Source organism: Cydia splendana, chromosome 9 (genome assembly GCF_910591565.1).
Source record: "Cydia splendana chromosome 9, ilCydSple1.2, whole genome shotgun sequence".
Taxonomy (NCBI): domain Eukaryota; kingdom Metazoa; phylum Arthropoda; class Insecta; order Lepidoptera; family Tortricidae; genus Cydia; species Cydia splendana.
The window spans coordinates 17,127,121-17,155,096 of NC_085968.1; the positions used below are offsets into that span (position 1 = coordinate 17,127,121).

General features: G+C 38.9%; 1 protein-coding gene across 3 annotated transcripts; it reads left to right on the forward strand.

Annotated features, from left to right (window-relative positions):
* The first annotated feature begins 1,004 nt into the window (after positions 1-1,004).
* On the forward strand, positions 1,005-27,053 carry LOC134793740 (PR domain zinc finger protein 1). Of its 3 annotated transcripts, none has more exons than XM_063765408.1 (9): positions 1,005-1,022; positions 19,295-19,373; positions 19,937-20,191; positions 20,345-20,461; positions 20,691-20,732; positions 21,369-21,517; positions 21,638-21,738; positions 21,823-24,042; positions 24,265-27,053. In XM_063765408.1, the coding sequence occupies exons 2-9, from the start codon at positions 19,299-19,301 to the stop codon at positions 24,510-24,512; spliced, it is 3,207 nt and encodes a 1,068-aa protein (XP_063621478.1). In that variant the 5' UTR covers positions 1,005-1,022; positions 19,295-19,298; the 3' UTR covers positions 24,513-27,053. The 3 variants fall into 3 exon arrangements, with proteins under 3 accessions (XP_063621478.1, XP_063621477.1, XP_063621479.1); XM_063765407.1 differs by lacking the exon at positions 1,005-1,022 and adding an exon at positions 11,445-11,755; XM_063765409.1 differs by lacking the exons at positions 1,005-1,022; positions 20,691-20,732 and adding an exon at positions 11,445-11,755.
* The last annotated feature ends 923 nt before the right edge of the window (positions 27,054-27,976 follow it).

A 27,976-nucleotide genomic window follows, 5' to 3' on the forward strand; every position in this document is an offset into this window, starting at 1 on the left:
AAGCTCGGTCTCCCAGATATTGTTTATTTATACGCAGACCTCATGCCAAGATAAAATTTGCTTATTTGCTCATACTCATAAACATTGTGTATTATACACATATCGTTAAACATGCTATAAAGGAGTCCCATCAAAATGTACATAGGTATAATTAATTATCTATCTACGTACCTATACACATACAAAGAGATTGGCTACCGCCAGGGGTGTGAAACTCCTCCCTTCGGGCAAACTCGGCTCCGTTCGGCTCAGCATTGCTTCGAGCAATTATTAGGGTTGACATAACTTGATGTCCCTTTGCGTGCACGACCACAGATAAGATAATGACTTGAATTTTGACAACCCTAAATAGCCGAAAGGGCCAGTGCCATATATTATATAGTAAGGTCTAGCATGATTCGACCCTGAACCGCTGTCAAACTTCGGTTTTGTAGGAAGTTTCCTTTCTGTACGGTAGTATTATTATTTATTCTGTGCTACCGCTACTAAAAACTGACATGAAAAAGTAGGGTTTGCAAATCTTTCAGACAGTCTCAATTATTGTCATATTCAACTGCGAGACCACCAAAAAAAATTCAGACATAATTTTTTGTTTGTTCCAGGTCTCGCCTAGGCAATTCCTAGCAACCACCATGGTTGTGGTGTTGGAGCAAGACGGAGCATGGGGCATCCCTGTCTCGCGTTCATTCACCCGATCGCGGAAGAGCCGCAGGCCGCAGGTATCGGCGCGCGCGCCGCACATGGCCGCTGCTCAGTCGCAGGAAGCCTCCGACCATGAACGCGATGCTTTATCAGTATCCCGGCACTCTCGGCCCGTCACGCCGCGCCGGCGACATGGACTAACACACCACACTAGACTGCTAGCAACATAGATCTCAAGAAAAGACTTATATTTTTTAATTATAATTTTAAGTGACGTTCTTGTGAGGTGGATATTTTTAAGTGATATTATTTGTGAAAAGCCGGGATTTTTCCAACTTGGATTTTTCGGCGTTGCTGCTTTTGGATTTTTGGCGCAATTGGTTAGTACATACAAATTTTATTGATATGCGAAGGACGCGCGGGATTGTCTTAGACATTTAAAAGACATCAACGCGCATCTTACCCGCAAGGTCCCTGGCCCTGGATGTTTGTTATTAATTTTGTTTACCTTTCTATTGAACCGACGTCATTAATGTGCAATAACAAACATCTAAATCTGGTTCAACAGTTTATTTACAAAAACGAAAATGATTACCTAAGAATAGTTTTAATTAATTTATTCCAATCATTATATTTTTTCGGTTTTTGTAAATTTTCTCTCATCTCTACTACATTATCACCGAGAATTGTAAATATGCCGGAGGTAAGAAAACGAAGCAGAATACTGAATACATTTGCATCTAATTCTCTTCATGGCGCTAACTGGGTAAGTATAACATGTCATAGCAGTCAAAATTTTAGATCATTGTCAGCAGATTTAGGTGGTTTTCAGCAGGATACTCAACGTCTAGATATAGTTGATGGTAGTAACTATAGTTATAAGTTTGCCGGTAACTTAATATCCTCTGCGGGTATTTTTCCTAAAATAGACACCAAAATCACCATAATATCTCGCGATCTATACACAGACACTCACACATACACTATTGTTATTTGGGCCGTCGCTATGTGCAAAAACACAGCCTTGAACCTCTGGCCGCGCTCAAGGTGAGCGCACCAAGCTTACGCAACGTGGTGTCGTCGCAAAAAGGTATTATGCAAAAAGTTCCATGTAATCATGTAATCGAAGGACGAGTCCACACGGGGTGAGATTTCGCGCCGTTTTTGTTACTGTAACTGAACTTAACTGTGCGATTATCAAGGTCCCTGAAGAAAATGATGGCTCCATGTTTTATTCACTAATACGTATTACCTATTTTGTATTATATTATAAACTTAATTTGATTTAAACGTCTATGTCAGCTTTAGGTAGGGATATATTTTTCTCATAAAAATAACACAACGTGGACATGTCATTCTGCCTGGCTCCGAGCCTGCTGAATCATCATCATCATCATCATTATATCAGCCAGAGGACGTCCACTGCTGGACATAGGCCTCCCCCAAAGAGTGCCACAATGACCGGTCTTGCGCCACCCGCATCCAGCGGTCTCCCGCGGCCTGCTGAATACTTATATGTATTTATATGTTTCGTAGAGCATTTTTTTTTAAATAAAAGACAAAAGTAACTAAACTAGGTAGCGTCAAAGTTATCAGCATTAGCAGTTTTGGCGTGAATTGATTGTTAATTAATTAGCATGTAGCTACAGTCAGAACTTTTATACACAGGGTCTCTGTAAATTCCTTTACTGACCCTACATCTGAATTACGTTTCCACTGAGGCAATTCATCATCATCAATATCATCATAAAATCACTATTTACTCACGTTAAAAATGGTGCAAAAAGTATGACTAAGTATTCTTTTACATTTTCATGTAATAAAATCTGGCTCTACATCGTCCAATTAACAGTTTACAACGCATATTACGCGCACATTGCTCACCCTTAATAGGTGGGTATTTGTTGACGCTTAGTGGCGTACATTAAACAATTATTTGCACGAAAGAGAATTTATCTATCTGTCAAGTACCGTACAAAGTAGAGTAAATTCCATGCAAAACTGCATGAAAACAAGTGCACATTACATTACATTAGGCTTACATTACATTACATTAGGCTTACATTACATTACATTAGGCTTACATTACATTACATTAGGTGTTACATTACATTAGGCTTTTATGCTGTTTAACTAATCCTAGGTACCTACTAATCAAAATCGCGAGCGATAAAGTATTAATTTTCTTAAGCCATAATTAGAGACGCACTCTTACTTCCCTAGTTAGACATCTAGAGTTTAAAGCAACGTGCCATAATTAGCGTGTAACATAACAAACACATTAAAATTTAGCTCTCGACTGCAGTCAACCAGTTTTATTGCGCCTGAAATATAAAGTAAAATGTGCGATTTAACTTATTTACTCAAATGCTCGTTACACACAGATAAAGAGAACTTAACCACATAATGTAGCACCGGCTCAAACAAAAGTGAGCCCAATGCAAATCGCAAAAGATATAAATTAGCATGCCCGCATCCGCCCGCGGTTTCGGCAATGACACTGACAACGACCGATGATATAACAGCAGGCCGTCAAACCCGTGAAAACTCGGTCATCGACCCGCGCTGCGCTCGCGCCCGCGGCCCCGCTACCCGCCGCTTTCGCTTGTGCGATTTTCATTCTTACAGCACATGCTACAGAGTCGATTATCAAAATTACAACACCTCTTAAATTTTAAACAGTTTACATCTTGGACTTGAAAATTCGTGACGCAAGTACTTTAGCAGGCTCTCAGTCTTTCTTTTGATAAAATAATGCAAAACCTAATTGCATACTAAATGAGTTTCTTTGAAAGGCAGTGACAATACGTGCGATGGGTTCGTCAACAACTGACAGGGCAAGGTGGCTGAGGCATTGGACATGAGCAGAGACATCCATCAAAATGAGACGTGTCAAAGTACCCATTTGGGTTTTTTTTAGCTGATGTCATTTTTTGCGCTGGTCTTGTAATATTATTGTTTTGAAGCAGGACTTGATTCATTTGTCAGTCCGCCTGTCACAATTCTGTCATTTCCATCGAGAGACTACAGTGTAAGTGTAGGTTACATAATTGATAGCTAGCTTTATGGCAAACCAGCAATTGGCTTAGAATTGTTGTCCCTGTCATTTTAATAACATAATAAGACCACTGCTAAATTACAACTTACGACATAAAGGCGCCTGATAAGACTATTGAATAGATTGTTGCACTTAGCAAGCATATTACAAATTAAGGAAAGCACTATCTCCAATATTTATCCGGAACGCCCTTCCGAAAATGAGGGCACGAAATTAGAACAACATACAGTCCTAAGCAAGGTCATGGCTTAAATCAACGCTTTCTTCACATAGTTGGGAAGGTCCTTGATGGGTAGAAAGTAAATGCTCGGTCAGCGGGCACGCGTGTGGGCGCCCGGGGGGGTGAGGCGCCCTGTGGAGCGGAGGGGGGCGGAACCTGTTCCCACAACGGTACAATGGTGTCATGCCTCGAGCACACACGCACCCATTATGTAATAATCTTTTTCTTGCTCGGATTACTTGCTGCGACGTAACCTTTCTATTCTGGGATAAGGTTATCGATGTTGGCTGAGGCTTTAAGTGAATGGGATCAATAACAAACACGATGGATTATACCTATTTTAAATTTAGATGATTCGGGGACAACTGTCAATCATATGGATATCTACTTCATTGTACACGATATAGTTATGTCACTCACTTTTCACAATTAAGTCATGAGTGTAATGGTCCAAGCCAAGACCGTAGTCGGAAGTTGGATATAATACTTGGACACGAATAAACCACATTAATCCCTCTTTACTCTCTACTACGCCTCATACAGTTGAGTAATCAACCCCTTCTCGTTTCATAGTAGGTCCTTCAGTTAGCACCGTGGCATCAAGTTCATTGTCCATCCATCCATCATTCCTATGTGGACTCCAACTGACTCAACAACAACTAATAACTGCCAAATGCAACCAGCATGCCAATGAAAGTAAAGCCACAGGAAGCACATAGTACATATTTAGATGAGTTGGCGAAGTGGGCCGTGCCACATACGTATTATTTATAATATTATGAGCAGTAAGTATGCCGCTGCCGCCAGCCTTCCGGCCACACCGTATAACATTACCACGAACGTAAAGCACCGTTCATTCATTGTTTGTCACCTTGTAATCACATATTTTATTCAAATAGCTGCGGTTTGGTATGAAGCAATCGTAAACAATAGTAAACACTCCCTATAGGTAGTGATCATTATAATGATTGTAGTGTTATGTGTGCCTACATCATAGAACAAGAGGTTCTTCTGCAGATATACTTTCCTATCGTATAACTGAAAATCAACAGGGCAATCTTGCTTGAACATTTTAGATTAGGTACATTTTAGGTTTTATTTTATTTTCAAATGAATGCCCAAGGCGCGCATGTGTAAAAATATTTAGGAAAATCCCATTTACACAAAATGCAACTAGGTATTTCGAATATTTATTCATATTTCGAAGTTTAACCCATACCCGTAACCATAACCCATAATCGGGTACGGAATAATAATAAATTCCTACAAAAATCACTGTCTAAACAGTTACTGGTGCACTAATAATATACATTATGGTAATGGGAATATTATGGAATGAATATTGAAGGCTCTGTTATCTCTTACATAACACACGGAAGCCGAGACCGTCGGCGTGTATCCCGCTGCGCTCTGATTTCACCCTCTTGTATTTTTTTTTTCCTTTTATCCACAACCTAACGGGACCAGATACCGTATGAGAAGCTATTAGGGCCGCATACGTAACATTAAACCATGGGTGAATTTACCTGTTCGGGAAAAAAATGTACAGGTTGACTGTCACACTTGGCAGAATTTTAAGGACGTACATTTTGTTATATTTCTGGAAACTAATTTAATTTTAAAAATACCAAAAATGGATGACAGAATTTAGTAATCCGATTAAATTATGTTTTACAATATTTGTGTTACAAAGATTTCAGGTGGTTATCATTTTAAAAGCAGGGATTTCATAACCTAAAATAGGATTACTTTTATTTGAATTTTGCTCATAGTAAGCTACCGACCAAAATACGAAATAATTATCGGCTTAAATTTATATTCATCACGATAGTTATTTTTTGTAGACAAAACAGATGCGGGGATTAAGTTTAAGCTCCAAAAATTAATAACAAACAAGCGATTTGACCACATTTCCACTTTGTTGATAGTGAGCATCTATCGTAACGGTACGCTTCACAAAGGCCCGTTGTGCCTTTGATATATCGTTCCATTCTGTCTTCCAAAAGACACTAACAGAATAGGGGCGTCATAGGCTATTGCGACCTTTCTCTTTTGACTGCAGTGTTTGCGTCTACCTGCGTTTTAACCACTTGCCGGGTCCTTTTGATTTTTTATAAGTCGGTAACCGTGGGTAATCAGCTTTTTACGACTTCAGTGATTATTGCTCTCCAAAGCCATTTATGATTCAAAATTCATACCTTCATTAATGTCGTTCTAATGTTTATAATGTCGTTACTTATACTTTTTTTGCCAAACAAAACTATAATTATTTAAAACTAAGACGTTAAAATTAACATGGTGTATAATCAGTAAAATTTATTAGGTATAATTAATTACATTTGAGTGTTATATTTCGAGGACGGAGCCAAAGCTAACAAAGAAAAGTATACCATCGGCATCGATGTGGTTTGGTCGATCGACGAAAGTAAAGGCCGGTGCAGACCACGGTCCCGTTAGCCGGTCGAGCCTCGGCTCACGGAATACTAAGCACTGACACACAAGGCGGCTTTTGACCCTAGCACATTCTAGACTGGAGCTGGAGCTTATGCACTATAATAGCTTACCTAACTGATGTGTGGAAAAGCGAAAATAGCGGTATTTGGCGCATTCGCTATACCGGCGTCTGACATGTCGAATTAAACTTTTGCTGTTTATGCAACTTGAAGGCTTATTAATACGAATAATATACATAACGGATACGTCACGTAATTTAGGTCGAGTGACATAAATAAATATAATACACAAAAATACACAGAAGGGTCCATACTTAAAATTATTATTATTTTTTTTTTTCTCATTGAAAACATTTATTTACATTCAATATATATACAGTGGTACTACTAAACGAAATTAATAACTAGCTTAAATCTAAAATAGGCCCTTGAGGCATTGTACCAAGGATGCTGGCGGCATTTCCTCGCTGTATCGCAATGCTGATACGTTGTGCGAGGTAGCCGCCATTATTATTAAATGACCAATAAAAAATACTATAAAAAAAATGAGTACATTACGATACAAGTGCGAAAAATAGGAAATTCGCAACGATAAATAAAATACGACCGAAGGGAGTGATTTAAATCGACACGAGTTGCGAATTACCTATTCGCACATGTATCGTACAACGTTTTACAATGCATATCCCTTTAAATTTTCGACATAGTAACGTAATGTGCCAATTATCACACTAGTGCGGTAAAGTAGCATCATGTGTTCTTGATTATTTTTTTTACATCATGATTCATTTAAAACCAAGTGTTGTAAAATGCTGAAAAGTAAAAGATACTGCACTTATTATATCCAAAACACATTACGTACTTACCTACTTCGAAGAAGTCATCGACAAAACCGACATGAAAATAAAATAAAACCGTAATTAAACATTTTGGTAAACACTAAAACAATTTTACTCAAAAAAGGATACCATTGCGTTGCTGGTTTTTTTTTCCAAAGTTTCTATACTTTTTGCACTTTTTGTCATCGACCTTATTGTCTGTAACGCCTCATTTCCAAGACAACCTTTTCAATTCGCTAAAGCAATTTGTGCAAATGGCCCTTGCTTTATTAACCTAACCGTCCATAAAACACGAAGGTTATATGAACAATGCATTGTTACTTCATTGCTGTAGCGTCATTTATATTTGGCAATTACCTGCGTAATGTGCCGACAAAGAAAATTGCACAGTTTGCGTCAAAAGCGAAAACGTGTTTTGTGAAATATTTCACAAAAAGGGGCGAGATTAGAAAATTTCGCCAGCTCTGTGGGGGTAGCCGGTTAGTTGTTGGGATATAGATATAGGAGAGGACAATGACCCTACGCAAAATTCGCTGCATTGGGCTAGGTCTAGTACATGCGCGTATGCTGCTATGAACACGGAAGCGGCGGAGAGGGAGCGCGCTATGCACCCGCTTCCGGCAAGAGAGGGAAAAAGGCATGAATGAGTATTGAAGCCTGCCCCAAGAAGGGGGAAATCGAGTTTGCACTGCGGAGCGGCGCTTCACAGATACGGGTATAGACAGGCCCTACGCCGAGCATTACACTAAATGGAATCAATAATCGTTCCGCCGAAAAACATGCATTTTATCTTTGAACGACACAAACCCACAAACGTGCTCCTTGCAATCAAATAGGTAAAACTTAAACATAGCTATCACGTATTGAAATACGTCCCGATAGCTACTGAGAACTTTTCTCTTAGGAAACTTATTTCGAGTTGTGTCTTTTCCTGTGGAACCGCGTCATATAATTTATGCATCTCGCCGGGGGCGGCGTGGCTCCCATGTTTCGGTAACAGCCAACTATCAAACTTCCTTTTGGCATGTTCTGAAGTCGCTAGAGACTTAAAAGTTTGTATCCGCTTTACTACAACAGATCACTTAATCTACCCAAAAATTTACAAGTAGGCAAAATGTGATACACTAAATTCTACAAATGAAATATTTGTAACGGTTATATTTTTCACATATAGCTTCATGTATACGCTGCTCATAGTAAAATCGCTGACAGACGCAGATAAACACATCAGACCAGTTGAAAATAATTTATTTTTTAATCTGGACGACCAGGCAATCAAAACAAAGAAAGAGCTCTCAAATCTAAACACAAGAAAAGTTACAGTTTAGAAGTCTAAAGGAAATTGTTTAGGATGTCAACGACCTGTGCCCAATACTCGCACAGTACAACGCATTGCCCGCACACGGCCGCAGAGCGATTTATTCGCCGTGGCGCGAGAGCGGGACCGACGCCGGGCGGCGCGAGTAGTGTGGGACGGCGGCCCAGGCCGTTCACCCCGGAAGATTCAGTGTTTTGATACCGCTCAAGCCTCCGACGATGGAAAACTGCATTTTCTTTGATGCGCTACAACTTTTCACGCTCTGATTGCTTGTCAATTGGTTAGGTTCAATTTCAAATGACGCCAATCAACGTTTCTGTCCATACATATTGTATTAGATTGCGTTACATAGGTACAATTTTAACAATGCATAAATTAGAGATTTATATTTTTAAAACAAACGAAGCCTTATCTCATCAGACCGATTAAATACATAATGTATAAAGAAATCTTAACCTAGCATGAGTGACATTGAATTATTTGATACGCGTGTCATTTTTATAAGCTCTCATTTACATTGCAAATTGCATGGCGCGTGAATCGATAGAGGCTGTGCCTGCAGCCCCAGACATTGGGGTAGGTCGCCCCCTAGACCTTCCATGTCCTACGGCAAGAAAAATACGCTTCCATACCTATAATAGTCAGACTCATTGATAAATCGGTCAGGGGTCGGCGGCACGAGACCGAGTAATACGTAGTAATGACTGTAATGAGAATAAGGGTTAAACATAAACACTAATTAAAAGCTCCGTATTAACTTTAAGCTTGCTTATTGATGGTCCAGCTTTTCATGCTATTAGCAGCAGATTAATTGGTTTTCATCGTTTTCTACATCCCAAATATAAAAGATTTCACATTGACGCTATATTAAACTTACGGAATACTAAAAGTCTGTATTATCTGAAACAAAAAACACTATTAAGTACATACAAGCTTAATATGTATGTTCACAACGAATATTTAAAATTATATGTTCCGAGCAGAACTCAAACAAAGACTCTTCAACGCGTTGCATATTGAAAACACGTCCATCATTCAATGCTAGCAGTTTTCAGTTGTTAACAGATTACAGCCTGTAAATAGTGAAATCAATATTGGATAATGGGAGGTGGTGGGCGCGGCGTGGCGGCTGTGGAGGCCCAACACCCTTACCACTTACTTTACTTGTTTTGCAAAAACACGCAACCTATGCTCACGTGTGCCGTATGCGACATCAACATGGGATGGATCTTTTAACAAATTACTCAAAGATTCACGGCTATTATGCCCTATAAGCTAATTATTTTACGAAAGTATTTTGAATTGTGTTATTTAACTAAGGAACACTACAAATTGTGAACTGAAATAGATGTCATATAGGGTTGAAACCTCGTACTAAAATGAATTCTGTTTATAGGTGCCTTTTCAAAAGCCTTCATTTTTAGTTTAGGGTAGCCAGTTATAGCCGGTGGCCAGAATTCATGATTTAGCCTACAACATAATAAGTAACCAAGGCTTTCAGTATCCAGCCATCTATTTCAGTTCCAAATACCCCTTTACAAAATTATTCATGATACAAAAAATATAACACATAGTTTTAGGGTTTTATTATGAAGGCATTTAGATTACAAATGGAAAGAATTAAACTATAATTTGATACAATATCCACTCCACTCATCACTCGCTCTAATCCACTTAAATATAAATCTCGTGAAAATACTCTATTACTATGTGTTGAATTGTAGTCCAAATACTACATATATTGGTGGGAAATGGGGTCCCTTTGTTTCCCATAAAGTTTTAAGTCATAATGTATTGTTTGTCATATCATTAGTCATAAAACTGAAACCGTTAACTTTTCAGGATTTTTGTAGGGTTATCCTATAGATAGGTTAGGTTAGGTTAGGTTTGTTTTATGGCAATCCTGAAAAGTGACGCGTTTTTGAACCAAATAAATTATGACTACTTTTTGGGAAACAATAGAGACCCGGTGGTACTTAATACCTAATTTGTTTTTAATCAGTGGAGGTGTTTGGTGGATCCTGTAGGCTGCCCCCGAGATCCCAGGGTAGGGGTGCGTCGTGTCGTCGACCCGCGATAGTGAAAGCGTGTTCCGGGGTGGCTCAGGCTTTCGCTACCGTTCTCACGCTACTCGCTCGCACGTTGTTTTCAACTAGTTTTAATTAGTGCTTTTTATCAGCCATGCGGACTGATCCGCGCCAAATCTACTTATAAACCGGGGAATGATATATTGTATAATGTAACCATTGAATCATATTCGTTTCATTCTCTGTTTCATTATTACAATAGTTTTCGATAAAAAAATATTCAGAATAAAGTTATGTCTTAAGTAGCATGCATAGTTATATATACTTAGTAACATGCATAGTTTATCTTGGAAAAGTATACGTAGATGTCATAGATTTTTTGTCATATAAATTAATTGTAGAAATAGGTATCATAATTGTAGAAAAGAGTATTCAACGGACTGCCCATTCTCAAGTCAGACTCAAGTACCTAAGGAAAATTGCTACGTCAACAAAATAATGCTCTGATAATTATCCTATCTATGACTTTTCCTTTATACTTTCTGTAAGTTTTTATAATAGAAAATAGTTTTAATAAAATAGAAAGTAGCTTGGAGTGCGATGATCGTCAATAAGGCCTCGCCACGGATCGGGAGCACGGTCGCGGCCGCTCGCGGTACGGAAGTAATGAACTTGAATGCAGTTCGCGGCGCCGCCGCCGTCCCGCTCGAGCTCCTAGCCAAACCCTAGGCGCGAACGTGACGCACTCACTGCATTTGCTGTCAAATTCGTCCGCATTCTCCATCACCGGCCGCTTTCGTCGTCGATGCGTTTATCGGAACGAGACGCGAATATGTGTGTCGATTGCATTCTCGTCGTAAAAGTGCATCTAGGTCGGTCGGCGCGGCGGGTTAGTACGATGCGAAGCGGGTAGACGTAGGGCAGGTCGGAGCTGTGGCCTGCGTTGCATAATGCGCACAGCGCTTCGGCGCCCAGCACGCCGGCAGGTCCCGAGCCGCCCCGGCGCCCGCCGGGCTGGCCACGAGCGCGCCGGCTCCGGCCTCGAGTCCCGCTGCCAGAGCTCCGCATACTCCTCGAGTGCCTCAAGTCGCTCGACACCGCTCTGCTGAACGCTCTTCTTCACTAAACCAAACACTTTTCGCGGCGCAAATAATACACGGAAATAGAAGTTTGGATGCACTTAATAAGGAATGACATTGTAAGTTAAATTATTTATTATTCAAAATTTTTACTACTACCTACCAAGTTCTTGACTTTAAAATCATATCAATCAGGAAGTGGAGTGTAATGAAAGCAGATCACAACATAAAGTGCCTATTGAATGTATTTTCCAAAGACGCGGATAAGATTTAGTGTTTCTAATGTCGAAATAAGTGTCAGTGAAGTTATAGGTATTCCTAATTCGGTAAGTTATCGAATTTTGTACCGTCTCATCGTATGACTTGATTAGAATGTTCCGCGTTAAAAAATCTTGGGTGATCATAGAGTCACATGCAGATTTAAAGATTATCTTGGAATGTGAGACTGATATTTATTACCAGCCATGGTAATACAATTTTAATTAATGAAACCATTATAAAACTGTTTTAATATTATAATGAAAGGAGATTATGCCATAATTACTCATAATATTTGTATTCCATGAAGAGACATCATTCATATTATCATTATATATAGCAATTTATACTTATAGCAAGTATAACGTCCTATATTTATAAAAAAAAGTAAAAGTACTATGTTGTTTATTGTTTAGTGTAGTTAATGTATTGCAGCGTCCATTATACACATACTACACCTAATTATATGCTACACATACTACATATTAGCTTAATTAGCTTAAAATTACAATTACCAATAATTACGTAAGGTTCGCCGTATACTTAATTATATTTCAGACATATAAACCTACCTAGGTATTAGTTACTTGTTATGATCTCAAGGTTATGCAAAGTATTGTGCAGTTATCTCACATAAGGCAGATAACGAATGCACTTACGTGCTCTTACACAACTGATATCGCCAAACATTTCCGCATGTGTATTTGTCTAACAGTTACATAGCGCATCGAGATGTATGCGTGCACTTATACATCAATTTATTATTAGACGGCAAGGTTAACTGTTCCCGTCGCACTCTGGCATTGCCGATGCATGCGATATTAACACATGAATATAGGTACATGTATACGATGCATTTTCATAACTAGAAATCACGGATGTAATCTAAATTGTAGGAAGATTGACGATATGACAGTCTCAGTGCTCAAGCCCGTTTAAGTGTCTCCAACACATCTGATTTGATCAAAGCAAGGCATTAAACGTACCTAAATGTATAATTACCTAACAAAGGTATTCTCAGCAATACATAACTATATATGTATGTTACGTTATCAAAAGGTATTGAACTTTTTAGAGAACTGGTCATAATAATCTTTCACGGTTGTCGGTTATAGTCTTGTTACGAGTAGTTAGTATTCCGCGTTTCCCATATTTTGAAGAAAATGACACCCCTTATATATTTAGAGTAGTATATGTCATAATCGCATTTATATAGAATAAAAAATACTATAATTCGATAAGTCTCAGTACGTAGTAAGATCTGGACGCACTGGTATCAAATAAAAATGTATGAGTAGGTAATATTTTCATAGATTTGTATGCGTCTTTTCGCTCACAAGTCCGACAAATCACTCATGACAGGGATAACCCGTCACTCCGAGTCCCGTATTAATGCATCTGTACGACGGCGCGATTCGGGAAATGAATTAGAGATTCACTAGATATGCAACAGTAAAGATATGTAACGTTCCACGGCAAAAGGTACCTTATGGCGCCGCAATAATATATTATTGCGGCGCTATGCGACGTAAGCGCCAGCCACCATAAGGTACAAAGGTACCTTTTGCCGTGGAACGTTACATATATCTAATTCCTTTCCCGAATCGCGCCGAGAAACCGAATCTTCAAGGCTGTATTATATCATGAAGCATGAAGAAAATGCACAATCAGCTAAGAGTATTTTTCAATATGCACACATGACCTTGCGCGTTTGGCGTCGCTTCCATCGCCAGCAATAAAACTGGCCATCATTTGTTCTCTAATATACTGAAATATTTCACGAAAATATGTAATAACCGCATTACCGTGAATTTTTTATTTATTGCAATAATAAGTACAAATTTACTCCTGTAAAATGTAAATATGTAAAACATGTTCTTTTCACCCTTCACGTTTCAATAACAACTATAATTATTTGTATGTTAATTGTATCTACATAGATAGATATCTATATCCTCACAACTAATAACGTGACACATTAGACAGGTACCTAGACCTATCTAATGTGTCTCGTTATTAGTAGGTAGATAGATATATATAATATGCATATTTTGATATAATTAGTTTATTTGTCTTCGGGATATACGTACCCAGTATTTTATAAAAGTACAGATGTTTTACAAAAAACCGCTCTATAAAAAATGCGCTGTTTATATGTAGCGAAGCCACGGACCGGTAGAAGAAGTGGAATGTAATTGAAAGATCTTGAGTAGAAGAAAATAGGTGCCAAATTTATTAGGAGCAAAAGAAAACAGATTATATACCTACCTATTTAAGAATATGAGATCGCTTTGGTGACAAAATATAACAGTAATGTCATAAGGTCATGAACGTTATAATATTTTTAATATTGCTAACAATACCTACCTATGTCCACTTAATATACCTTGGTACTAAAGTAAACATAAAAAAATATCTGATGGCGATTACTCTTTTATGGAGGTTGATTAATTTAATTAGCGTAATTATTAGTTAAGTATGCTTTCATCTTAAGGAGGGAAATATGTATATTTTTAACGTATCTTCAGCGCCTTGAAACCATATTAACCGTTTTTATAACTTTAATCAATTTCTTTAAATGCCCATATGATATGTATCCGGTAGTATGTGTCCGGCTACTGGGGAAAATTCTTAAAAAACCAGACATCAGACGAAATTTCGCCTGACCGGTGTCACAGGTCACTACGCATTGTAACAGTTGAAGAAGCCTGCAATGTGCGGGCGCAGCGGTGACGATGACGTCGCGACGCCAAAGGGCAAGTTCAAGTGCGCGCGCCAAGGTTGCCCGCTGCGCCGGCGGCGCCGCGCTCGCCAGTATGCAACACATGTTTACATTAGATCAGATAACTGAAAGTAATGACTTTCGTAATGTCAAACGTAACTCTATGTTATTTCGAATTATAGGCTCTCTATCCGATGGAAAGTAACGCCGACAGTACATAACTAGTCGCTTTTCAGTGTTACCTATAGGCGTTATGAGTTACTGCATATGTTTGTCGCATTTTTTCTCACTGTTGCCAAACTGGACTAGCATGATCTAATCCATAATCTATTAATCATCGAACTTGACATGTCTGCATATGTTAGGTACAACCTATAACACTATATTATGCCGCTGACCTCGCATTGCTTATTAATCTTTTTACCTATTAACATGTCTATTAGAAATATGAAATACCTTCTGTTATTTCATAATTTTTTAATTTTATGAAATTCATTAAAACTATTTCATTTTTATACTATATTAATTAAGTACCTAGTTACGTGAACCTGGAGCCAGTTGCTCTATCTGCGACGGATGGCAAAAGGCCCGACGGCTGCTCGCTCGTACCTTGGTTCCTGGGGCGACCCCTGGCGTGGAATGTAACATGTGTTGATACGCTGGCCCCATCCCACGTCCGGGCCTCTGCCAGGAGGCCAGGGACGGCAGCAGACGACGCCCAAATTACCAAGTGTCGCAACAACGCATTCTTGAAAACGAATTATGTATTTGCGGCACTTGCAATTGAAACTTTCGGTCCTTGGTCGTCAGACACCAAAAAACTAGTAAAAGAAATTTCTACAAAACTAGACTGGGTGTCTGGCGACCTACGAGCTGGCGCATTTTTTGCACAAAAACTCAGCCTCACTGTGCAGAGAGGGAACGCGGCCAGCGTCCTGGGAACAATGTCTCAGGCTAATTTAGGGCTAGATTTATGATTTATTTATTTTGTTATTTAATCTCTGTTTTATTTATACGTGAAAATTGTTAATTTTATAGTATGAATAAAATTATTTGCAATTCATAATATCCTGTATTTGCTATCTAGTTTATTAGCTGTGGTGACATGACATTATGATAACATACTTATAAACAAATATTGTTAGATTGTTTGACATAACAAACCGATTATATCAAATCCGCTTACATAATTATTAATTCTGACTATGGTCCGCCTATGGCCTGTCTACCAACATTTAACAAACTAAGATTTTGTTGTTAAACTAAAATTGAGTTAGTTTAATCAAAAAAGAGTTCCATCTTCTATGGGAATTACAGAAGTACATAGTAGGTACAGGATCGCGAAAGCCAGTGCGGATTTTCTAAGAAAATGTTGACAGTTCAGTACAAATCTAACAGCTCTTATGAATTTAACCTACATATGTCCTATAGTGACTAACCTACATATGTCCTATAGTGACTAACCTACATATGTCCTATAGTGACTAACCTTTGCCTAAACTTTGAGGGAATGAAATAATATCTGTATTTAGGAAAATTGAGCTATAATTGACAAATAATAAATATTTTGGGGACAAATATTCAATTTTTTTTAATAATAAGACTAAGAAAATAGGTTAAGGCTAGGTATTGACTAAAGGCATAAATTTACGAGTATATTGGGCTAGGATTCTGAAATGAAGTTACTTTATCTGTACACATATTTTACATTATTGAAGTTAAATTTAGTTACTTAATTAAAAGTGAAACGGACCTTGGACTTCAAAGCAAGAGCTGAGGATTCTTAACCGAGGAGATTTAATTTAGTTTCCACATTTTTATATAATGATAATAAGTACAAATAACACTAAATCTATAGGTACTGGTAATACCAAAACACTAAAGATTACTATTAATTAAGTAAAATTACAACAGGCATGTACAAAAAGCCGGACAAGTGCGAGTCGGACTCGCCCACCGAGGGTTCCGTACTTTTTAGTATTTGTTGTTATAGCGGCAACAGAAATACATCATCTGTGAAAATTTCAACTGTCTAGCTATCACGGTTCGTGAGATACAGCCTGGTGACAGACAGACGGACGGACGGACGGACAGCGGAGTCTTAGTAATAGGGTCCCGTTTTACCCTTTCGGTACGGAACCCTAAAAAACGAAGAAAACCGCAAGCGTTTATTGATACGAGTAAATGAACGAAGGCATTCTCGCTCCATTATCGGCAGGGGTGCGCATCGCGTGTGACATTGCTCTTGCGCATCCGGTCACGTGCGCGGGGTGTAAACATGCCGTTACGCAATCATTAGCTGCATATAATAGTCCGGTAATTGTTCGAGTGAGAAAACGTAACTTTGGTTGACTTCAGTATTTGCGCGGATTCTTTTCGGCAGAGCCATCCTTCTGATCCTGGAATGATTTGCTGGCACACATATAAAAGTACGCTCGTGTTCTTTCCTTACTATTGGTAACCTTTGGAGCGCCTATAATTCGCTTCAGTTTCACTTTAACTTACCTACATATTTACAAATTAAATGGGTTTATGAATTGAAATACATCGTTTTGTCCATCTGTTTTGAATATTAAGATGATACCTACTGATATTTAAATCAAATTGGAATAGGAATTTCCAAATGTGTAGGTAAATACAGTTTAACTGCATTATCATAAAAATTGTGATATAAATTACAATATGGGAAAGCAAACTTTAAAACTCACTTTCAAACCATGTGATACAACTACTAAGTATAATTATGTATAGGTAATATTAGTTAGGTGACGTCATCGCCAGGAAATAGAAGTAAGAATCGTTTAATAATAGCTTGATTTTGGCACGCCGAGTGATTGGCATGGTCAGACTGTTGTCAAAGTAATGCAACGTTCATTTCACTCGTGTCGTCATTGTTCGTCACTTGCATAATTAGCAACAAATAGAAATTAAAAGGGATTATTCAAACTCAGTGTTTAACCTTTTCGCCGTCACGTCAATGAAGTCATAAATTGTTATCAACGCCAGGTCAAAAATTGCACATAGACAACTCGTTTAACATATCGTAGCGACTAATAAGTCGTGGCGTGTGGGGCACGAAATGTAGCTACTGACTTTATATCAAGTCAATGGCGGCGAAAATGTTAATACCAGGAGACTTTTCAACCCATAGCCATATTTTGCTTGGTGAATATAACGTATAGGTTATACTGAACAACATTTACAATGGGACCAACGAGTAAATCGCGAATTTATTTCAGATCAGATGACGATGTTTATGGGAGAGCCATAATATTTTTAGAGATTTCGAGGTTGGTCCCAATAAACTACTGCGTATATACTGTCAACTCCAGTAGGTACTGCTTAAAAAGCATGTACTGTATACAGACGCGTCAATGCGTCGAATCCACACATAATGTTTGGTTACTTGCGCAACGTGTTGAATGTCAAATGGGCTGGTTTCGAAAAACATATTTTTGGTCCCATCGGCAGTCGAGTCGCCGCACTCTCTTCCGGCGATTGTGCAACGAACTGTTGAACTTGAGGTTGCTTCATGGCTGCTCGTGGATTACAACATTGAGACAATCTTAGCTTTAATGTTCTCGGTAGGATTGCGTCATAGAAACACCATGCAACTTTAACGATTTTTAGCGCTTCGAATCCGAATGAGTTATAAATAATTTGTTGTCTAGTATCATTATTTTATATTTACACAAGAAGTTCTTTTACGATTCAGTATACCATATAAAAAATGTTAGGTAATAAAGGTGCATTTTTCTCAATTAGTTTAAATTCTATATGTTCCGAGTTCCTAGGTAGGTTTCTGCAGCAAATCAATGCGAGATTTTTACTACTAATAACATAACTATTATAGTTTTTGTATAAAAAAAAAAACAACGGGTTGCACGAGTCCGGCAGTGCCGACAGAAGTGAAAACTCAATGACTAGTCCAAAGTGTCTGCAGCACTATGTATAATTGAACCATCCTCCTTTCTATTGAAAAACTTTAGTTCCGAAATTGCTGGCCAGTGAGCTTAAAATTGTAGCATTAATTGTTTAAAATTCGAATAGAAATTGTAAAGTTACCTTGCAGACCTCGCATCTAAATATATTTGGTCATGATATTTTGAGTTTTATTCACCAGTACTAGAGTTCACTTTTATTATCGATTTCATCAAGATGTAGCTTTATTCAATTATATTGGAGTGATATAAAGTTAGAATGTGACTGTGAGATCCTCGTATTTCAGCCCGTACAAGATTAGAACATTGAGCTTTATTGCTTAATATAAAAGTCCAGTTTTAAATAATTGACCTGATTATGATACGTTATGACTAAAGTTCTTTGATGAATAACATTGTCCGTCACACATGACGTCAGCGCGTTACGCGTTACGCTGTCTCGAGTTTATCATTTTTTCTCCACCTCAAAAAGTGCTCAGCGCCGGTAAAGAAGTTTTCACTTCAAAAATTGTTTTACAGTTGCATTAGAACATTTAAAATATGTGGTAGATACATTTTTGGTACATTTTCTCTAAATTTGCAATATTTAACGAAAGCCTTGGCAAGTGTTCAAACTGCAATTATTTATTGTAAACCTTGAAGCACGTTTATTTTAATGCAGGAAGTAAATATATATTATTCTAACAATATATAAAGGTACCTAATTATAATTAATAACATTTTTTTTTCTTTTATAGGTACATGCTGTCAACGATTCAAGACAAATATGAACATACTGATTTGAAAAAACAACAACAATCAATCAAAATGAGACTGGTGAGTACACTGATGTTTCAGACCTAAATGATTTAAATTAACCTGTCTATTAGTGCCACTTGACCTTTTGCCCAAATTTGGAAGTGTCTAACGGCAAATTTAATTTGCGAAAATAGATATAAGTAGGCAAAGGGGAAGTGTCGGTGCGCAGTGGAAAGTGCGCACTTATCGCGAAATTGGGTCAGTAGTGGCACCTCCCCTTTATCGAGCGGCTCCGGTGGCGTCTCGCCGAGCTAAAATAAACCCTTTTAAGACAAAAATAAATTTCAAATCAGGTCGCTAAAGCCTTAGGATGCATGCGGGTGTGAAGTGGAAAATGCATTTCGCCGTGATGTTTGCATATTTTTGGGGCTTATTGAACGGTCAGCGGTGATTTAGCTTCCTTAAATGACTATTATGTAGAATAATAAAAGTGTAGTGTAAATTAGAGATCTCCTAATACCTACTTTACACAGTACAACCCTTTACGAGTAACAGTAACATAGTTAAAGACAAGAACAGCAGAAATCCTTGCATTAAAAATGTTATCAGGCTTTTAACAATAAGTATTGTATTTTCAACAGTCAACGAGTGAAGAGGTAGCCAGCACGACGGTGGTGGGTCGCACGGTCAGCCCCGCGGCCGCCACCGCCGCCGCCGTGTCCAGCGCCAGCGCCTACGATGTCACGCGCATGCGCGAAGAGGAGTTCGAGAGGCTCACGGTGTACATAGTGATAGACGTGCCCTGCGAGCGGGGCACGCCCAACAGAGCCGAGAAGACTCTACCACGCAGCCTGGCGCTAAGGCCGTCGGCAGTTCTTTCCACTCCTAACACACCGGTGAGTTTATCAAGAGAAACCTTCAAATATGTTTTTCTGTCTCTTTAATAAATGATTCCCTTCAGAGATTCTCTATTCCACGATCTTTAATTCATGTTTAATATTTCCTACCTTTTTATTTTTTTTTATTTATTTATTATTTCCTACCTACAGACTGAAGGTGTATGGAGCATAGGCGTAATACCCCGCGGCACGCGCTTTGGACCCTTTGAAGGCACCCGAACGCCAAACAAGCCCAACGACAAAGTCTCTTGGAGATATTATTGGAGGGTAAGTCTACAAACATTACAAAAACTATAACATCAATCTTCCACTTTGCTTAAGACATCTATGGGTACGACCCTTGTAAATAATGGATCAGTCTTCATTTAGTAGCGTCTTCTGAGCCACCTATCTGGCAAATAGGCACGTTCAACTAACAATATAGCAAAATAGCTTTTGTACAATATGCACTAGTTATTCTTCTTTAACTAACCGATTCATCTCTATTTTGGGCCAGGTACAAGAAACTGTCAGACATCATACTTACGGAAATATAAAGGTGAGATCGGGCTTCATTTTTCATTCTTGGTGACGGTATCTTTTGTAATTGGCATGATATTTATAGTGGTATAGATTACCAAATCAACCGTAACCTATCCATAAGTTCTTCAATAAGTTTTCCTAAATGCAGATTTTTAGAAAGAATACAGCAATCCCTACATACATGAATAGTTATCAATTTGTCATAAATTTATCCATTTACTAGCCGCTTTAACTGTCCATAACAACCCACTCTTTTAGCCAATAAAACATCGTTATCTCCCATTGTCAATAATGAATTGAGTGACACCATGCGATGCGTCCTTGACTTTGCTATAGTAAGCATTTACTAATGCACGCTATCTGCTGCACGCGCATTGTAAATACTCGTATCTAGCCTGTCACGTGTCCGGTATAACATTTGTCCGTCTTTAATGTTGACTTAACTACTATAAATCTATATTTTCCGATGAGTTGGGCGTTATTCTGGATTATACATTTAGCGTATCAAAATGATAACGAAAACTCGCAACTATGAGTACACAAGTGTGCGAGTAAAAACTCACTTTCAAACCATACACGTTGATTTATTAGTGAATAAGACTCCTGAACTTGTAAAAGTGTATATTTTTCATTCTGAAATGTCTATTTACAGATATTCAAGGATAGTGACTACTATTACCTTGATGGGTCGGACACGAGTGTGGCGAACTGGATGCGATACGTGGCGTCGGCTTACTCCTTGCCCGTGATGAACCTCGTCGCTTGCCAGCATCAAGAACACATATACTTCTACACCATAAGGTAACACTCACACTTTATCACATTTCTATGCAATCTAATTCTCATTGTATTGAATCATACATAAAAAAAATACATCGTGTTGGACTGAACAGTTTGCTTTAAATCCATGTCTGATTTCAGGGACATCATGCCAAACGAAGAACTGATGGTGTGGTATTGCAAAGATTTTGCAACGAGGCTAGGCTACGATATCGATCCAGAGCGAGCCACGTACTCTATCTGTAAGTATAGACAGCAAAACATTATGAATAGAAATATTATTTTCCTTGTGTGAATATAAATTTAACGAAATCCCCTTTTTTCAGGCAAAGAGGAAACCATAAAAAAGGCATATGGTATACCGCCTGCCCCAGTTCATCCCGAGATTGCTTTCAACCACATGAAGTATGTTCTTGGACTTACAAACGCCAAAGAACTTTTAGAGACTGAAATCCCGAGCAGACGTAGGAAGCGAGAACTGAGTGATAAATCGTTCCACGACAGTCCGCCCCTGCTGTGCCGGGAGGATCCCAGAAATCCCGCCAAAAATGACAGGACATTTGTCAGAACCGACATTTCCCCGACCATCATTCATTCAAAAACTGAAAGCCCTGTTGTAAGTGAACACACACCTTTGTCACCAAGCGGCTTAATGCAACCACCGTCACCCGTGAAAATGCACCACAGAGACAATCCTACTTTAATAATTCACCAACACAAAGAGAGCACATCACACGTGGTAATTCATCAAATGGAGAGCCCAAGAGTTCACGCTAACAGATCACCTGCTCAAAATCATCACTTAAGGGACATGCGAGGACCTTCACCCATGGCTCAGCATCTTCAAGAAAAAATTGGCAATCGGTCACCCAGCCTCTCTCATTGCGGACCTCACTATGACCATCAACTAGCCCCTGCCGACGGCTCTGTCAGGTCCGATGAAGGTTACCATAGCAATGGTTATCATGACGAATTTACACCTCCAGAAGATTCAAGCGACTCTGATGTTGAAAACTATGTTCTAGATTGCTCTAATAAAACAAATGAACCCAAAGAAACGGTTATTGTTCAGAAAATGGATCAAGATATGCATCGGAATGAATACAGAAAAGTAAAGATTAAGATGCCAAGAGCGTACCAATACCAAAATCACAAAGACATGGATTGCGAAAGTGAAAAAGAGCTGGTAATAGCGGAAGAAGTTGGGGATGTTTCGCCTCAAAATCTATCGCCACCACGTCGCGACCCAGCGACATCGACTGTTATTGTCCTCGAATCATCTCAGAATACCGTTGTTCCTTTAAATAAACCATATTATGAAGACGGATCAACGTCACCCTCCCCACAACCAGCTTTTATGAGGTGCTCTCCTTCTGACACTCGAATCCTAGAAACTATTTTAACTACAGGCAACCGGATTGATACAAACAATAACGATCCAAACCGTCGACAGCCCAACGCGACGCCCCCACCGTCTTCGCCCACGGAAATGGCTTACTCGTACAAAAAGAGTCAAAGGTATGGAAATGCCTGCAGTCCGGACTCCAGTTCTAATTTAACACCGCTGCCATCTTTATTGCCACTGCCACAACAACTGCCGACACCAAACGCAATGTCCGTTTATTCATCGTCACCACCGCACACTATTCCTCATACTACAGAGATTCGAGAAATCAGAGAAATAAGGGAAATAAGAGAAACGAGATATGAAAGTCACTATCCCAACTACTCTTACAATATTTATTCTCCACCGAATTCTACAATAATTACTCAACTTGGGTCTCCTCCTAGCACATATTCACCGACTGTTACTTCGACGCATCAATATGAAAGATCTCAAAACGGGCACAGCAATCATCACTATCCATCGACTACGAGTGTGATCACTCTCAAAAACTGTTCACAATTAAGTTTGATTCAAAATTCAAACGGGAGCCCGCAACTTGTCCCTCCGCATGGAAGCATGAGCCCCGACGGCTCCTGCAGCCTAATGATGGCCCCTCTGAGCCCAAACTCGCAAGCATCGCGCGGCTACAGAAGTTTACCTTATCCTTTGAAAAAGAAGGATGGAAAAATGCATTACGAATGCAATGTTTGTTGTAAAACATTCGGTCAGCTTTCAAACCTTAAGGTCCACCTGAGGACACATTCAGGAGAGCGACCATTCAAATGCAACGTCTGCAGTAAGTCATTTACGCAGCTCGCCCATCTCCAGAAGCACTATCTCGTACACACGGGAGAAAAGCCCCATCAGTGTGATATTTGCCAAAAACGATTTTCATCCACATCAAACTTGAAGACTCATCTGCGTTTGCACTCAGGCCAGAAGCCGTATGCCTGTGACCTGTGCATGCAGAAATTCACACAATTCGTCCACTTAAAACTTCACAAGCGGTTGCACACAAACGACAGGCCGTACGTCTGCCAAGGATGCGATAAGAAGTACATTAGCGCTTCGGGCCTTCGAACTCACTGGAAAACTACTAGCTGTAAGCCGAACAATATCGAAGAAGTCCTATCCATCACGAATGCTGCTAATACTGAATGTGAGTTTAAGTTTTTTAATGCACCAACACTTAATCATTTTTGCACTTTCATTTTTAAATTAATTTGCAATTTTCATTGAAATATTCACGAGAGAGTGTATACGCGAGCACAGCCGCGAGAGCAACTGCAGCGCGCTGCACTTTCTCTTCGCGGGTGAACCGTAACTTTCACTTGCGCTCTCACTGAACGCGGCCGATTTCAATTTCGCGTGCACTTTGCAGGTCCCATCGACAAAGACTGCCACGAAAGGGAGGGGCTCGAGGCTTACGAGGTGCACTCGGCCGGGCAGGGAGGGCTGGTCGGAGGGGCGCGCGCGAGCGAGCTGCTGGGCGCGCACGCGCACACGACGACGCCACACCTGGCGCCGCACGCGCCGCAGTACCGGCCCGAGCACGAGCACTACGCGGCCGGCGAGCCGCGGCCCAGCGTCATCGAGTCCAGCCAGCCCCTCATCATCGAGTGCACCTGAGGCGCGCCGCCGCCGTCGCCGGGCGCCCGACCCCGCCGCTATATGTGATCAGACAAGTATTCGTGTAAACTAAGGAACGATAGCGTGACGAGCGCGTCCTCTCGTCTTCTCCAGTGGCTATGAGATTACGTTTCGAACGTTAAGGTGTAAATATATTTTTGTTAATAGACGTAAGCGTAGGATCGACGAGAGAAGTTGATGAGTACTAAGTACTTAGATAAAGGTTGTCCCGGTTGGGAACGTGTATTATATTATGCTAAGCATTTGAATATTATTAGATCTAAGGTAATCAGCAGCCTTTGATTATAGACAGTAATGCTCAATTTTATACATATGTAATGGTAGAATTCTATTGTAAATAGAAATTTTCGTGACATCGACTTTATTTTATTTAAATATTTTTATGCAATATGCACACATTTTAGCATTATTTGGTGTCGTTGTAAAAGTGGTATTAATATTTGCTATTTTTAATTTATTTGGAACTCAGCTCTATATTTTATTCGCGAAGTGAGTTTATGAATACACGCTGCAGTTGTTGCAAAATTAATATTTGCTTGAACTATCCAGTGTTTTAACAAATTAATGGTCACCAAAGAACGTCTCTCATTAAAGTTACAAAGCTTATATTGATGCCACTTAGTTTCTGTAAAACCGCGAGGTTTATTACAGAAGCGCTGGTCGTGAAGGTTGTTACAAAGCCAGTTTATTGAATCGCATCAAGTCTCGGAATCATCATGTAATTAGAGCTAGGTGCCAAAAGCGCTCATAATGTTTAAGTTGTATCCTAAAGAGATGTTCGTATAGTATTTTAAATCGTTGTTCCTAATGAATATTTGGAGAGTAAGCGCTTGCGCGCGCCAACTTCATTCTAATTATTAAGACTAGAATCGACGAATGTGTACATTATCCCTACGCTAGAACAAATGGTGCTTCACATCGTAGAGTGACGCCAGGCGGCGGCGGACGCCGCACGCCGAGGCCTTACTACAGTATCTATTGTAACGTTAATTCACCAAGTCTACTAGTTACTATTTTGTATTAAATTCCAATTTCGATTCTCCTGTTCGAAAAGGCTGAAACAAAGTAATATAATATAACGTTTGGCGAATGTAGTTATTAAATATTGATTAAGAGTCGCACTAACGTGGATCGATAGATAAGAAGTAAGCTTATTACGTGATGTAATACCAAACGATAGCTTTTTGTATATTTCTATGATTCATACTATTAAGATTTTTACACGCAATCAATTTGAATTATGTCTGTACATTTTATACTTACTTACATATAGTATCTACCTAAAGTTTTATAACAATAATATGCCGAATACTCACCCTAAGTATCTAGAGGGGCCGGCAGCACTATATATTATATCGACGTTACCTATTCGTGCCCTTATTTACTATGATATCGTTAATATTTTTTCATCGTCGTTAATATTCATTACAAATTTTAATACTTTATGTATGTATAATTAATATATGGTATGTTTACCTATTAAACTATACCTAGTACCTACAGGGTGCTGTACTGTACACAGGAACTAAAGTACTGAGTGAAATCGATTAGGTTTTTCGTCTACTTTATAGATGATGTCGCGTCTTCTTGACAAACGATAATTGATGATAATTGATATAGGTGCATAAGTAGGCATGTAGAACAGTTACATTTTTATACCATCAGAAGAGATCCTTAAGTAAATATATGCTTCCCATTTCTTCCCAACATTCAAACTGATTTTATGAGATTGCACTTCTTAAGCACTTAAACGTACATAATATCAAAGAAACATAAGAAATATTGGAACAACTACTTGAAGTCTTCTCGCCATTCCTTATATTATACAGTAATAATGATTTGTTTGAATTTACATATAGTATAAATCGTTTAATTTTTTTTTTTAATAAAACAGTTTTGCCAATACTAAGTAATAAAAGTTGTCCTATATTTTAATTTGCAGAACTGAAAAACGCATGATTGTTTAATACTGTTTAGTTTCTCGTTGTAAATACTTCCCCAAAAAGGGTAAGCTAATCTTCAAATGTTCGAAATAAGATATCAATCATTATGCCGTCATAAAACTGTATCAGTCTTGTATAAACGATAATAACACTTATAAATAAAATAGATCTTCATAAATAATATTTTTAAGTACTTAAGGTACTGTAAATTTAACATTATATCGAGCATGTATCAACACACCGAAGTTATTAGATAAAATCACTTGGAATGTATCAGTTACATTATTAATTACCTCGTAAAAATCAATTAATACAGAAACCGGGTTAGATCAATAGTTAAGTACACTGCAAATTAATAAGTGTTACCTAATGAAATACATTTGAAATTGTATCTAAAAACATCGGTGAGAAGAAGCGTTAAACTACACTGTTTATGTAATGTTCCTTGTGATCCTGCGCAGACACTTGGGCACTACCTATTGTAAAGGCCTGTAATTTTGTACACCTTGATCGGTAATTATTTTACAACACCAAATCCTGATAAAATAAGAATAAAGCAGGAAGAAAATTAAAATAATGTGGTTTCATTATGAACTTTATTATACCTTAACACATACGGCATTACGTGATAGCTTTCAAATTCACTTTTATTCCTGACACACAAACATAATATGCTAATAGAAGTATTAGAACAAATCAAATTATTTCCAGAAAATATTTCAATTTGTTTTTATTTCAAGCAGAAACACTACTAAATAAAATATAAACTGAAATAAATGTCATATACTGGAGGCCTTGGTCACTTCTTCTTAGTATATGACATTTATTTCAGTTTATAAACATAATATGCTTTCTAAACTAGAAATAAAAAAAATGGAGGTGAGTATAATATACATTAAATATGCCAGGATACGGTTAAGGCAGCCAATCCGTCCCCGGGCTCCTTCGGGATGCAAATCAGGAAAGATATCAGGACGGGAGTGTGATCACTGCCGTCCTGTATAGGAAAGTATTCACTTTCCTATACAATTTGTATGGCGACTTGGCTACTTAAGTTGAGGCACCCATCGTACACCTCTATATCCTATTGCCAAATGCCTTTTAAGGTCCACAACGCAGGCTGCATCATCATACAGATAGCTCACCCAGCTCAGGTTAAAAGGTCAGGTTAGGTTTTAATGCTAAAAGTTCTAATGGCTCCTCTACACGATGGCCCAGCGCTGGACCAGCGAAATGGCCATGCGATGGTTGAGAGCACGCACTATGAAATGGGCCACGTGTAGATGCGTACGCACCATGCTGGCCTACTACGTTTGATGTGCGGACGAAAAACTGACACCGTAGCCATCCCATGGACATCCCGCCGCGCCATAAAGCCATCGGACACCACACTACCCTCTCTACACGCTGGCCCATCTTAGTGGGCCAGTGTGATGTCCCATTGTGTAGAGGAGCCACAAGCTAACATCCTGTAACACTTGTCTGTCTTCCTATGATGCT